A 12270-nucleotide genomic window follows, 5' to 3' on the forward strand; every position below is an offset into this window, starting at 1 on the left:
AAAGAGATTTTTGTAACAGCGGGTTTCTGTAAGCTATAATTATTTCTTCATGTATTAACAGTCTGCTTTTCCCTTTGGAAAATCTACACTTTTGAGACGTTTAAAGTTGTACGTGCGTCTCCATGACGTTTAGGCTATTTAACTGTTAAATTAAAAAAAAGTAAGTTTGAGTGGCACTAACGTGGACAATTTGGCCCCCTTTTATGTCCCAGTTCTGTACGTGTTTTTTCCCAGTGTGTTAAAGGAGCTGACAATGTGGTAGCTACAAAACTAAACATATAATGCCATTTTTATAGTCTGAGGTACATCTCCCCTCGTTGATTAATGTGAGGGGTTGTCGCCCCCAACAGTCTGTGTCGTGTTATTGCAACCAGTTTCTTCCATATAAAGCTAATTTATTGCTTAATTACAGACACTCCCATGTGGCCCTGCTGTTGGGTAGACAACACAATCCCAAGTCCAATCAAAGGCAAAGGTTAGTGATTTTGAATCCCAGCTGATTCCGGTTTCTGTGTTGTATCTTTAAGTATTATTATATGTCTTAAAAATGCCTTCTTGCGCATCATTATTTTTTGTCATAGGAACAGCAGCTTTTGCCCAGATACTCTTGATACGTGTTCTTTGCACCATGTCTGCAGTTAGTTGGGCCTACTATTTAAAAATGTTTCAAATAGCATCTTTTTCAATAAGGCATTAACCCCTGCCTGCTATTTTCAAGAGGTTTCTTCTCCTCATATCGAACGTTTCCGGACCTGCACACTTCCTCCTGAGTGGGCCACTCAGGAAGAAGAGGTGCGTTGCGTCTTATTTTTTTATTTTTTTCACTTGAAACGTTTCTGCTGCATTGCTTAGGAGACCGGAAAGGAAGGTAAATATTTAACTATGGAAGTCTTATCAATCTTACACTGACTGGTGCAAAATTCCTGCAGCCGTAGGCCTTTTACACACTGTATTTCAGACACACACACACACACACGTTCTCCTCATTCCTGATAATAGCTTTTATTACATCAGTATGAATTAAAAGCAACAATAAGACTAAAGATAATTAGATCTTGCAGGACCAGAACCTGTGTGAGGAACACTGCACTGATGAATCCTATGTGAGAGAACAAGGGCAGATGTTTGGAATTTGGAACCAAAATGAAATCACACATGGAGTAAGTGTTCAGAGATGTCTCTCTCATCATATGATGAAACAGCTCCTGGCCCCTCATCTCCTTACTCTCGGTCTCAAGTATTTCCCGCTGATACTGCTGTAGCAACGGTGTCCAAGGACAACACGTTTTCCTGGATCTCTTACTGGAAGAGTCAGTGCCAGCCCAGCATATGTTCAGCAGAATTCTGGGTGGGGTGGGGGGGCCTGGGGGTTTGGTACGTCACCATCGCAGCCCTCACAGGATCTGGTCCAAGCTCAAGAATCGTTCCTCATAAACAAAAAGACAAGAGGATAAATTATCTGTCCTCAGATACTTTCAAGATTCAAGCTGAAGGCTGTGAGGCTGTGATGATGTGATTACAAAAGTGCAAGCAAACCATTTTTATATTGCAACTATAACCTTCTATCCATTTTTAGTAAAATAACGGTAATAAATTACTCACTTTTCAGTTTCACAATAGATTTTTTGTGAATCACTTGACCACTTGACTCAGTACTGACAGTTGTTTTGTCATCGAGTGGGATATCTCAAAAAATGTATTGTAGTTTTAGTGTTGGCTAAATGATCACAAATCTGAAATTGACTTTGGATATTAAAAAAAAAAGGTCAAAAATAAGTTTAACATCTGCTTGGTAAACCAATTTAAAGTATACTAGAAGGTCTGTGAAACATTTGCCACATTTGTTACTAATGTACACGTGAGTGCTATGTATATCTGTAGGCTGTGTGCATTCTTGCACATATTTTACGGCTACAGAAGTGTGAGAATGTGCTCAGGTGCACGTGTTTCTAGGGTTATGGGGCCTTTGTTTGAGTCAGCGTACACACAGATGAAATCCAGCTGTTGTTGCCAACTGTCTGATTGAGATGCAAGTAAGATTGTCTGAGCAGAACATAGACTGCATTCACACATTTGCCAACAATGTAATCCTGACTCACACATCCTCTCTTAAGAAATAGCATCTTTTTAGAAAAGAATGAAAAGAACCGACAGCCAAAGGAGCAAGAAGGCGAGGTGAGGAGGAAAAAAGTTCCTTCAAATGTGCTATGGCTTTCTTTTATTTGAAGTTTACTGGGATTTACTGGGGCATTGAAGTCTCCATTTCATGGCATCGTCAAGGTCTTGTATGGAATAGGCTCTTTCCATTAGTATCTTATGTTTTAACAAGCTTAAGTATATGGATTTCATATGTCTTAAAATATATAAGCTTATCCAAATATTTATAAATGGCATATCATGTTTACAAGCAGCAACACAAGAAGGATATTCGTGTTTTGAATATACAAGATAATTAGAGCCTAAACAGACAGTGATGTTTCTCCCCAGTGAATGGCGCTTGTGATTTTGTATTTACATGATTATATTTACTGATGTGAAGTAAACAGTCATCCCTAATGGTTTTGGCCAAATGCTATTCCCCACAAATAGTGTCTGTCTGTGAGCAAGGATTTTTATTTTCTGGTAAAAGCAGCGACTTCTAAAATGGCTTCGTGTCCTTCACTGTGACACTGCTGGTCATCAAGGCCTTTTAGTCATGCCAGAGTAGTAAAAAAATTAAGAACAAGATGGTACACAGTGAACACAGTGTGAAACAGTATTTTCCACTGTCGTCATAAAAATTAAGCCCAGATTACGCAAGTTTGTCTCATTTGATTTGACACACGAAACAACATGTTATATTATTCTGTTGTAACCATACACCAACACAACCACGCAAACACACACACACACACACACACACACAGATCGTCTCACAAGAAGATTAGATAAATTATTTTAGCCTGGAGATTGTTATGGTCTGTATCCTTAATAACTTGTACTTCCTGTTCCCACGGTAGCAGAAACACTATAACCCATGATCAGTGGCCAAGGCCCCCTCGGTTTCTCCCATGACAACTTCTTGCATTTAGACGCACACAAGCAAAGCGAGTTAAAATCCACAAATGATTAAAGTTAAATTAAGACAGCAACCCTCAACTTCTTTCTAAATGCTCTTATTATAAGTTGCATCATCTACATTGGGACGTTTCATTCACGATTCTCAATTGCTCAAGTTCCCATCCAGGCCTCAAATGCAGTTGACTGGCTTTTGAAAAAGAGGTGTTAACCACAGGGCATAACAAGTGACAGGAACATGATTGCAAGAATCTTGGTGTGGTTTGTTGTTATTCATTTTTAGATCTTCATGTGAGAATCTGGCATTTTGTTAAGTTATTTTTTTTGTAGTGTTAATGAACTCAAGATCTGTTTTCACAACGTCACATAACTACCAGGCAAGTACAGCAGAAAGCGGTTATTTAAAGAAGCCTTAAAAAGGGTGCAACAAAATCTTCTCAAAGCAGCCTTTGTGTGTGCAGGGACTCAAAATGACTCAGTTATAGGAGGGACAGGGTATTTTTTTTCTCCACAAGCGTCACCTACATTTTCCTAGATGGGCAAACACTGTGTGTTCGTCAATGCCCATGATTTAGACTGGCTTATTTTTTCCAATAATAAACTATATCAGTGAGGAATGTGAGGCTGTTTCCTTTGGGCCCTCACTGCTCCACTTAAGAAGTCGAGGGGTTGAACAGTGGGGGATTATAGGGTGAATCATGAATAGGTCTTTCTTAACCATATATGTGATCGCTCTAGACATGTGACCAATGATGCTGCATGCCTGTGAGAATGGTCATCCTCTGTGATGTGGGACTTAGACAGAGTCTGGCCTGTAACGATGATTCTGAACAGGGCAAATAAATACTCACAAACTCTGAAATAACTCTCTTATACAGCACATAGTAATTTACACAGATTCCAAAATAGACTGCTGACACATCCACACAAATGACCACCACAAAACAGAGAATATAGCAGTTCATGTCACCTCATACTGTTTTGTAAAGTTATGGTCAAACATTTAAAGCTTTTGTACAATAAGTGGAAAGTTTTTTTCTGAGAGTGAATTGTTTTTAGCCTTGCTAGCGGCAAGACTAGGGATATTAATGTCAATCTGTCGGTTGGTTGGTTGTTCCACCACTTTGGTTTAGACTGAAATATCTCAACAACTGTTTCGTGGATTACCATGCATATACAGACATACGGACTACTGATTTCGTGATCCCCCGACCTTTTCCTCTAGTGCCACCAGCACGTCAAAGTTTTCACTTATCCTGTAAAATATTTCAACCCCTACTAAATGGATTGACACAATATTTTGTACAGGCCTTCATTGTCTAGCTCCAGCATGAGGTTGACTTCTGTGATTTTGAGTGAAATGTCTCATTTCTCATTACTACTGGATGTATTGCCATGAAATTTGGTTTAGACATTCATGTCCCCCTCGGGATGAACTTTGGTGATCCCTTTTCTTCTAGCACCACCATCAACATTTAATGTTGTCCAATTTTGTGGTATATGACCAAATACCTACACAATGACAATAGAATATATCATATATATTCCCATAGCCGTTGTGAGCATGTTGGCATGCTTGTGTTTACCTCAATGCAGCTGCAAAGCTGCCTCAAAGCAGCTGTTCCTCGCAGAGCCACTGGCATGACTTGTTGAAGCTATGTTTTGTTTTAATGCTCCAATTTTAATGCTTCAGTTCTCTTGCGGCTCACACATAAACACAGCACAGAGACATTGCTGATGGGCATTTCGTCTCACACATGTTGTTGATTGAACATGAGTTTGCACAGTGTCGCTGGTGGATCAGATTGTGACGTAGACGAGTTGCCCTGTGGCTGTGCAGGATGGTCGGACTGGAAGGGGTAGGCCTGGCCTTTTAAATTATAGGCTCGTGTTGGATGTCCACAGGAGGTAATTAGTGGATTGCCTGAGTCATGCTCTGTGTCGGCCTCTGCACTTCAATCACCACCCATATCCACATGGAAGCTACTGTGACCGAGAAGATCTGCATTTTGTAACACTGCACTCGGCATAACCACAGAACCCATCATGTGACATGCTGCAGAGGAGTCTTGTTGAATTTGGATCCTTCCCCTTGAGAGCGGCCATCTGTGTCCCTAGAGAGCCAACTTGCCGGCAGTATACAGTTTCCCAGCAAGGCCCCTAAAGAAAGACTCAACCAGAGCCTCACCTCACATCTGGATGACCCAGAGGTCAGAGGCCAGGGTTGCAGGGATAGCTGGAGTGGGCTTCATTCCAGTTTTCTCTTGTGCTTGCATTGTCCCTGTTGCTTTGAAAAAGTGTCTTAGTAGATTTGGTCACAGCTTTGGAAAATAAGGTCACAACTTTATGGAGCACTTCGATGGAGGTGCTATTGTTAGAATGTTATAACATGCATTTTTGTGCTAATGTAAATAAGAATGTGTTGGAGCTCTTGAGATTTTTCACTGGAAGTGGAAGTCTGGGATATTTGGTTTGTTTTACAAGACACATTTTTCTGTTGTTGTTGTTTTAAATGTTATAGACAAATGACTTTATTAGAAAATGAATTACTGGCACTTGGGTTCTTTTAATATATTTTTACTTCCTATACTTACTATATTCTACTATAAAACAAATATATCAGGTCGGCAGCACTTTTATCATTGTCCCTGTTGTCGTACATATTTTTATACTTATTCTTCTCGTATTAGTGTATCTGTAAAGACATCTTTCTTTGTTTTTTTTCATTAGTGTCATCGTGTTTGGTTAAGAATGCTTGTAGAGTTACAAGAAGGCAATTTTAAAAAAAGCACACCTCAGAAATAACAGCCAAAACATTAGAGCAATCTCTCTTGGCCCATAGCCAGAGGTCTTACGAAGCAGCCTGTCTGTTACTAATCAAAACCAACTGGTGGAAGCCTTGCCCAGCCTAGTGAAATAGCAAGCTAAGGAAGAAGGAAGGAAAAGTCCACTGAAAAGAGGAAAGAGAAAGTTTTGAAAGAAGAAGCAGAGAGGAAGTTTCTGAAACAGTGAGGAGAGAAAGTACATTAGAGGGCGTTGGAGTGAATAAATGCATTTAGTGTGCTGGGCGAGTTATGAGACGGGGGATGGGGCTCCTAGGATGTGACTCAGACTCCCTGTCAAAACCAGCAGGGAGGGGACCTGATGAGAAAAGGGATAGAACGGAGGAGAGCAGGGGTGGAGTGGGGGAAAGAAAACCCGGCCCCTCTTACACCACCCCGACTCTTCGGCATTCAGCGTCAGCAAAAACCCTAATGTGATCAAGATGGAAGTTGTCTTTGGACTTTTCACTGCTCCCCGGCTTTCAGCCTATTTGGGGGATTCACTGCCTTTCCGGCAGTTTTACAGCAGCGATACTGACTGAAGTCCAGAATATGGCGTACAGAAACCTAGACTAAGGACTGCTTACAAAATAAAACGTATGTCAAGTCACTTGGAAAGAGATGGATTCATATTTCCCAAACGTAGGCGCATTGCTGTCGATGGATGAATGAAAAGAAAACCTGCAAGACATCTCAGGATAACTGTACCCAAGGCAAATACTGGACCTTTAACCTTTTTGTTGGATTATCACCTGGTGTTTAATTAGCTACTGGATTATATTGGAAAACACTGTCGTCACTGGAGAATTAGAGATTGTTACTCCAGAATAAAATATCTGAAATGTATTGAGGATGTCAGTTTTGCTGTTGGTTCAAGGGCAAGTTGAAGGAGCAACTGCTATGGGACATTTTTTGTAACCTCCCTTGTTTAATAACCAGGTACAGGTTCATACCAGAGGGTGCAGATGGCAATTGATACCATCCAGCTCTTCTCTTGAGGAAACAACAAAAGGTGAAAAAGTGGAGGAACAACCCATGTTTCTCAAGTTTTTATATTTCTTTTGCTGCTTTAGAAGCTATTAGATATGTTGGGTAAGAAGCAACTCAGTGACATAATGTGCAAAATGCTACTTGATTTGACTGGCTCTTGTTACATATGAATAATGATAGAGAAATTGTATTGAAATTATGTTAGACCCTAGTTTTCAATCACCTATTGTACTATACAGGAGGCATATCCAGAATCTTAATTCTTAATCCTGAATCTTAATTCTTAATCTTCTATCATAATGTTTTTGTTTTTTTAAATATAGCAAATGTTCAGCTTGAATTGAGGACATTCCTGCTTGTTGAATCCCTGTGTTCATTCAAACCTAGAGGAAAAACAGCGCCGTAGAAAGCTTGGTTTGATTCATGTGATAGAACCCACAGTATGCATTATAATAATAGTTGGCTTGTGGAGACCCATCTGTTCAGAGATACTGCCTGTCATTTGCAGTTTTAGCTCGCTTTAGTTAAGTCATTCTCATTTTTGCGGGTGCATGGGTAAGTGTAAATTGGAAACGCTGGTTCGGTTACAGTTCACCTTGTAAAGAGGAACAAGGGACGTCTATATTTATCCTAATGTTTTAGAATCCAAGAAGCTTTGTTGGGTTTATTCCTGAAAGCTTCTTAACACTGGCAAAAACAACTGTTCCAGATCAAGTACATTCAGTGTAGTTGGCATGCTGCAATGTGAAATCTGGCACAGCTCTGCTTGAAAAGATATCAGTTCCTATGTTAGATTAGCATAACTAAGAATCCTGTTATCTTATACACATCCAGCAGGCTTTATACTTTCCAGGGAATTGTGAATGGAGTATAATCACGCCCTTCTTGAACTTCCACTCACTACTCCCCAGCTGTTTACTTTAAAAGTGAAACATTATTCACCATATTGTCATGTGCACATTCAGTTACTGTAAACTCATAACTTGGGAACACCGGCTGTTTCTTATCCTCATTTCTCTTTTCTCGATTGCAGCAGATCTTGTTCTCCATTTTCTCCATGGGATAGCGCTGGCTGTCCACCATGTCAGTAGCCATACGAAAAAGAAGTTGGGAGGAGCACGTCGCTCACCCTTCAGGATTACAGTATAGCTATGATGACCTGGATCTGGTCTGCTGTCATGGGGTGGACAGTGAGGCACTTTGGATGGGAGCTGAGGCTTCCAAACAAGGTCGACGAACGAGGTGTGCCTCCATGCCAGAGGGCTGCCACCAACTGCCCACAGAGGATCTGGCTCAGACACTTGAGGTGACAACTTCTGTTGTGAATGATGATACTGGATCAGAACAGTTGAAACTATTGGGAAGCAATGTGAAAGTTCCACTGGATTTGCAGGAAGAGTTAGTTCACCGCCCTCATGAGTTGGTGGATGTTGACGTTCCCGAAAGGGCCTCTGAATCAGAGCATTTCCAAACCGCAAGCATTGGGAATTCTGGGGAATTTCACTGTACCTCACGCAGTAGGTTGTCTACTATAAATATTTCTTGTGCAACTGATAGCAGCAGTCGCAGTCACAGTGAGAAAACTATCAATGGTGAAGGTGAAGTTGGTACAGAGAGTAGCCAGAGTTACGACATCTGCAATGACGATAATGCCTTTAAAAATCCACATATCTCTCGTGAACATCAACAATGCATCTCTATCTCCTCAAACAATGGGCCTCCACTGTCTGAATCTGCTGGTGAACAGCCTGGCAAACTGCCAAATCATCAGGAAACAAAGGAGAGTCATACAGAGGGTTACAGCAGACCTCCTGAAATCCCTGAGGCCTCACTAAACCAGTCCTCCGCTGCTGAACTGGAACCTCAAACTGACCTTCCAGATGTAGAGGAAACGAAGATTTCCATCTCCAACCGTGCTGATGCAAGTGTAACCTTACCTGTTGGTGTGCTGCACAGTTCAGTTAATATGATGTCGCAGGCTAACAAAACTGTGAAACCCGTTGTGACTTTAGTGGTAGAAGAAGTATGTGACAAAGGAGTAACTGAAAGCTGGAGCGCAGATTCTGCTGACAAGCTGGATGGATTAAATGACCCAGAAACTCTAAATGAAAATACAGGACTTAAACATCATTCAAGAGACATTCAAGGAAGAGAGCAGGATCGTCATGACTGTACTGGGGTATTGGATCAGACGCATGGTTGTGAAACATCCTACCAGACACTGTTGGAACCGCATAATGTTGAACTGACAGCAATGAACTGGCCTCAGGGAGAGGAAAGCTGCAAGAAAGCAGCAGAAGTCAGGTATTGGCCAATCACATCATCTGATATTTGTTTTAAAGGTCAGTGTTGCTCTTTGACAGTTAACAGCTGTATGCCATCTGAAAAACTGGATACTGGATATTCAGAAGGAGACCCCATACAGACTAACGTTACTCAGTGTGCAGACCAGTATGTGGAAACGACGACCTCCGTAAGTCAACCAATGGAAAACATTGATGAAAGTTCAATGTCCAAAGAGTTGGCTTGTTGTGAGGATCATACCATAGCTCGGCAGTTGGAAAATAGCTGTTCAAAACTGGATTCAATCCCAGAAGCTAGCCACGTTGAGCCATATGACACCCTTGTACTGGATCCTCAAAAGAGTTTGGATTTCACCCCAAATCCAGATGTTCAGCACTCCCACATCAATGAGAAACATGCAGCTTCCGTACAGCACACAGAAAACGTGCCACCATACTCTGCAGAGGTCAACGATGAGCTCCCACCACAGGGACTCTATGGCAACCAAAAAGCCTTTGGTTGTTACTTCAGTGAGTCACCTGCAGCGGCAGATGGTCAGAGGGAACACCACAGGCCAAGAGTCACAGTCTCTAGAATGGAGGAGACGGATGAGGCCGCACACACAGTTATTTACAGTGACACACAACTCGCCAGTCCAGTTTTAGATGGGACAAATGAGCCTGAAGATCAGAAAGAGGACAATGTGGTCAAAGTGCGCATGAGAAAGGTAAGACTATTTTTAATATTGACGTGGAAGTACATCATAATCAATATTAGTTGAAATACCTTTTGTGTTTGTTTCTGTGTAGTAAGTGCGTCTCTGGCACTTCAGCCCCTCAAAATTAAGTTCTTCTTGAACTGACACTTACTGGGCATATACGGCCTACAAATAATTTTTGTCCGACACTCTGGCAAGTGTCTCGGAAAACAATGACTTCACTCTCACATGCTGGGGGGGTCTGTGAAATGTTTTACTCTTTCTCAACTGCTCATTGCAAAACAAGGTCCTATAAGGGCATGGAGACTATGAATACAGACTGGGTTGGAAGCTCAAATAATCTCTGGGGTGAAAAGCTTAAACTGCTTTTTACAGCAAATAGGGCCTACTGTATGTTGTACTATTTACACACTTCTAGCCGTGCTTGTAGGTACAGTAAAGTGCCAAAACCTTAAAAAGCAGTTCATAGATTTGGGTTTGTTGGAACAAAGCAATGGCCTGAGAACTGACAGTCTTTATTCAATATTAGTAGTTACAGTGTTGGTCTTTTTGGAATGACAACAAGAAATCCATTATTTACAATGCAGGCTGCATTAAGCAGGCATGTTATTTAGACAAGCACCATATTGTGTAAATTCTTGTGATGTGTTCTTGTTGAAGACTATCACCCACTTGTAAACAGCAACTTTTACAAAGTTTAATTGAAAATCCTATGCTTGAGTTGTTTTGAGAATTGTATCTTTGAGGTTTAGTTTTTATTTATAGACACATTACACACACATTAATTATTTGTTCATAACACACAGTGTAGTTGTACAGTAATGTACAGTATCTGTCAACAACTGTAATTCTCCTATGAAGACAAATTATTACAACTGTACATTAACAAATTATTACAGTTGTAGTTGATGGCAAATATATTAACAAACAAATATCTGCTTATGTCTACAACTTTTTATTGAATGTTTTCTTACTGCTTATAAATGCTAAGCGGTCAGAAGGAAACACTGGAACTTGCACTCCTACATAACAATAATTAACTCAATAAATACCTGGCTCTAAATATCTTGTTATCTTTGTGATATGATGTCCATTTACAATGTGGTGATTAATAGTGACTTGTTGGTCAGTGTGTGGGATGTGTTGATGCCTATGGTTTATGTAATGTGGCAATATGCTGCATTGGTAATGACTGTTGATATTGTTTGGTCATGTTCAGTTGTAGACATTTTTTAACTTTCTCTAACATGCACTTAGTTGTCAGTTTATTAGGTTAAACTAAAGTACACCTACGGTAGCTAAAACTGATGCGGTCTAATACTACATTCAACTGAAATATCATTTTGGAGGCAGTTTGCGGTGCTGGTTAATTGTACTGCTTTGTACGGACAGGTGTTTTTATTTTGTCCACCCCATTTATACTGTATCAATGAGGGTAGCATTACACTGCAGCTAATTATAACTTAATAAGTAATTAGTAATAAACTGGCAACTGAGTTTATTTTCAATGTGGTTTCTCTGTATCTACACAGATGTCATTTTGTTGCTTATAAATACTACTACAGTCCAAATACAATTAAAAAAAATCTTTAACCTTGAATGTAAAGCCTAGAACCAGCTATGATGCCGAGTGAGTAACACATGCAACCAGTCACAGTGTTTGTTGAAAGTATTATACACACCAGACATCTGTGTTTCTGAAAAGCCTCTGACTTGTGTAATCTGTGAATTTTTTATGTATTTTCACTGCATTGTTTCAACATAAATTCCAGGTTTGCATAGAAACGTTGGAGGCCGTTTTAGTCATGACCAAAGTTGACATCACTCCATCAGCTGCCAAGAACGAGAGATCATAGTCCAGTGTAGGGACATGGAAAACCAGTGCCACATTTATTACCACTGGCTCCAGTTTTAGTCTTAGAATGACTAAACCAAACCTTTGGATTAAATATGTAAAAAAATAAAAAAATAAAAAAATAAAAGGCTCCTGGAACTCGAAAAGAGAAGTTCAGCCATGAAAGTAGAAGGCGGCAATCCATCCACCATATGGTGATAGTTTTCCTCCTCTTTGACTGCACCACAGGGATTTCACCATGGGGTATATTTACATGAAGCCAGTTTACCAAGAAAATATTCTTTAGGGAAGGTCATGAGGACAGCAACATTATTAGGCAGTAATAATTAACATTATCATACCGAAGGCATGTAACATGTTGTATTTAATATGAAGAACAGGGAGAAGAAGCTCTGGAACATCATGAAGGGAATTACGAAACTGATGTTATTATCTCTTTGGGACAATGACAACAGTAACCTGGAATTATCTCTGACAAGATATTGTAATAACTACTTGATCATGTCCCCAGTGAACCGAGTTGTTGTTGTTGCAGAGTTTGCAGA

The 12270-nt window shown here is 40.3% G+C and overlaps 1 protein-coding gene across 6 annotated transcripts in view; it reads left to right on the forward strand.

The window, feature by feature from the left end:
• Positions 1 to 12270, forward strand: part of dlc1 (DLC1 Rho GTPase activating protein) — a 100065-nt gene that overhangs the window by 313 nt on the left and 87482 nt on the right. For 2 of the 6 annotated variants that reach the window (XM_046046469.1, XM_046046471.1), the window contains exons 2-4: positions 413 to 475; positions 6819 to 6891; positions 7903 to 9879. In XM_046046469.1, the coding sequence (XP_045902425.1) occupies positions 7951 to 9879 (1929 nt within the window). In that variant the 5' untranslated portion in view covers positions 413 to 475; positions 6819 to 6891; positions 7903 to 7950. The remainder of the gene's footprint in view (positions 1 to 412; positions 476 to 6818; positions 6892 to 7902; positions 9880 to 12270) is intronic. The other 4 variants (XM_046046472.1, XM_046046473.1, XM_046046470.1 and 1 more) reach the window with 4 other exon arrangements.

This window comes from Micropterus dolomieu, linkage group LG04 (assembly GCF_021292245.1).
Source record: "Micropterus dolomieu isolate WLL.071019.BEF.003 ecotype Adirondacks linkage group LG04, ASM2129224v1, whole genome shotgun sequence".
Classification (NCBI taxonomy): domain Eukaryota; kingdom Metazoa; phylum Chordata; class Actinopteri; order Centrarchiformes; family Centrarchidae; genus Micropterus; species Micropterus dolomieu.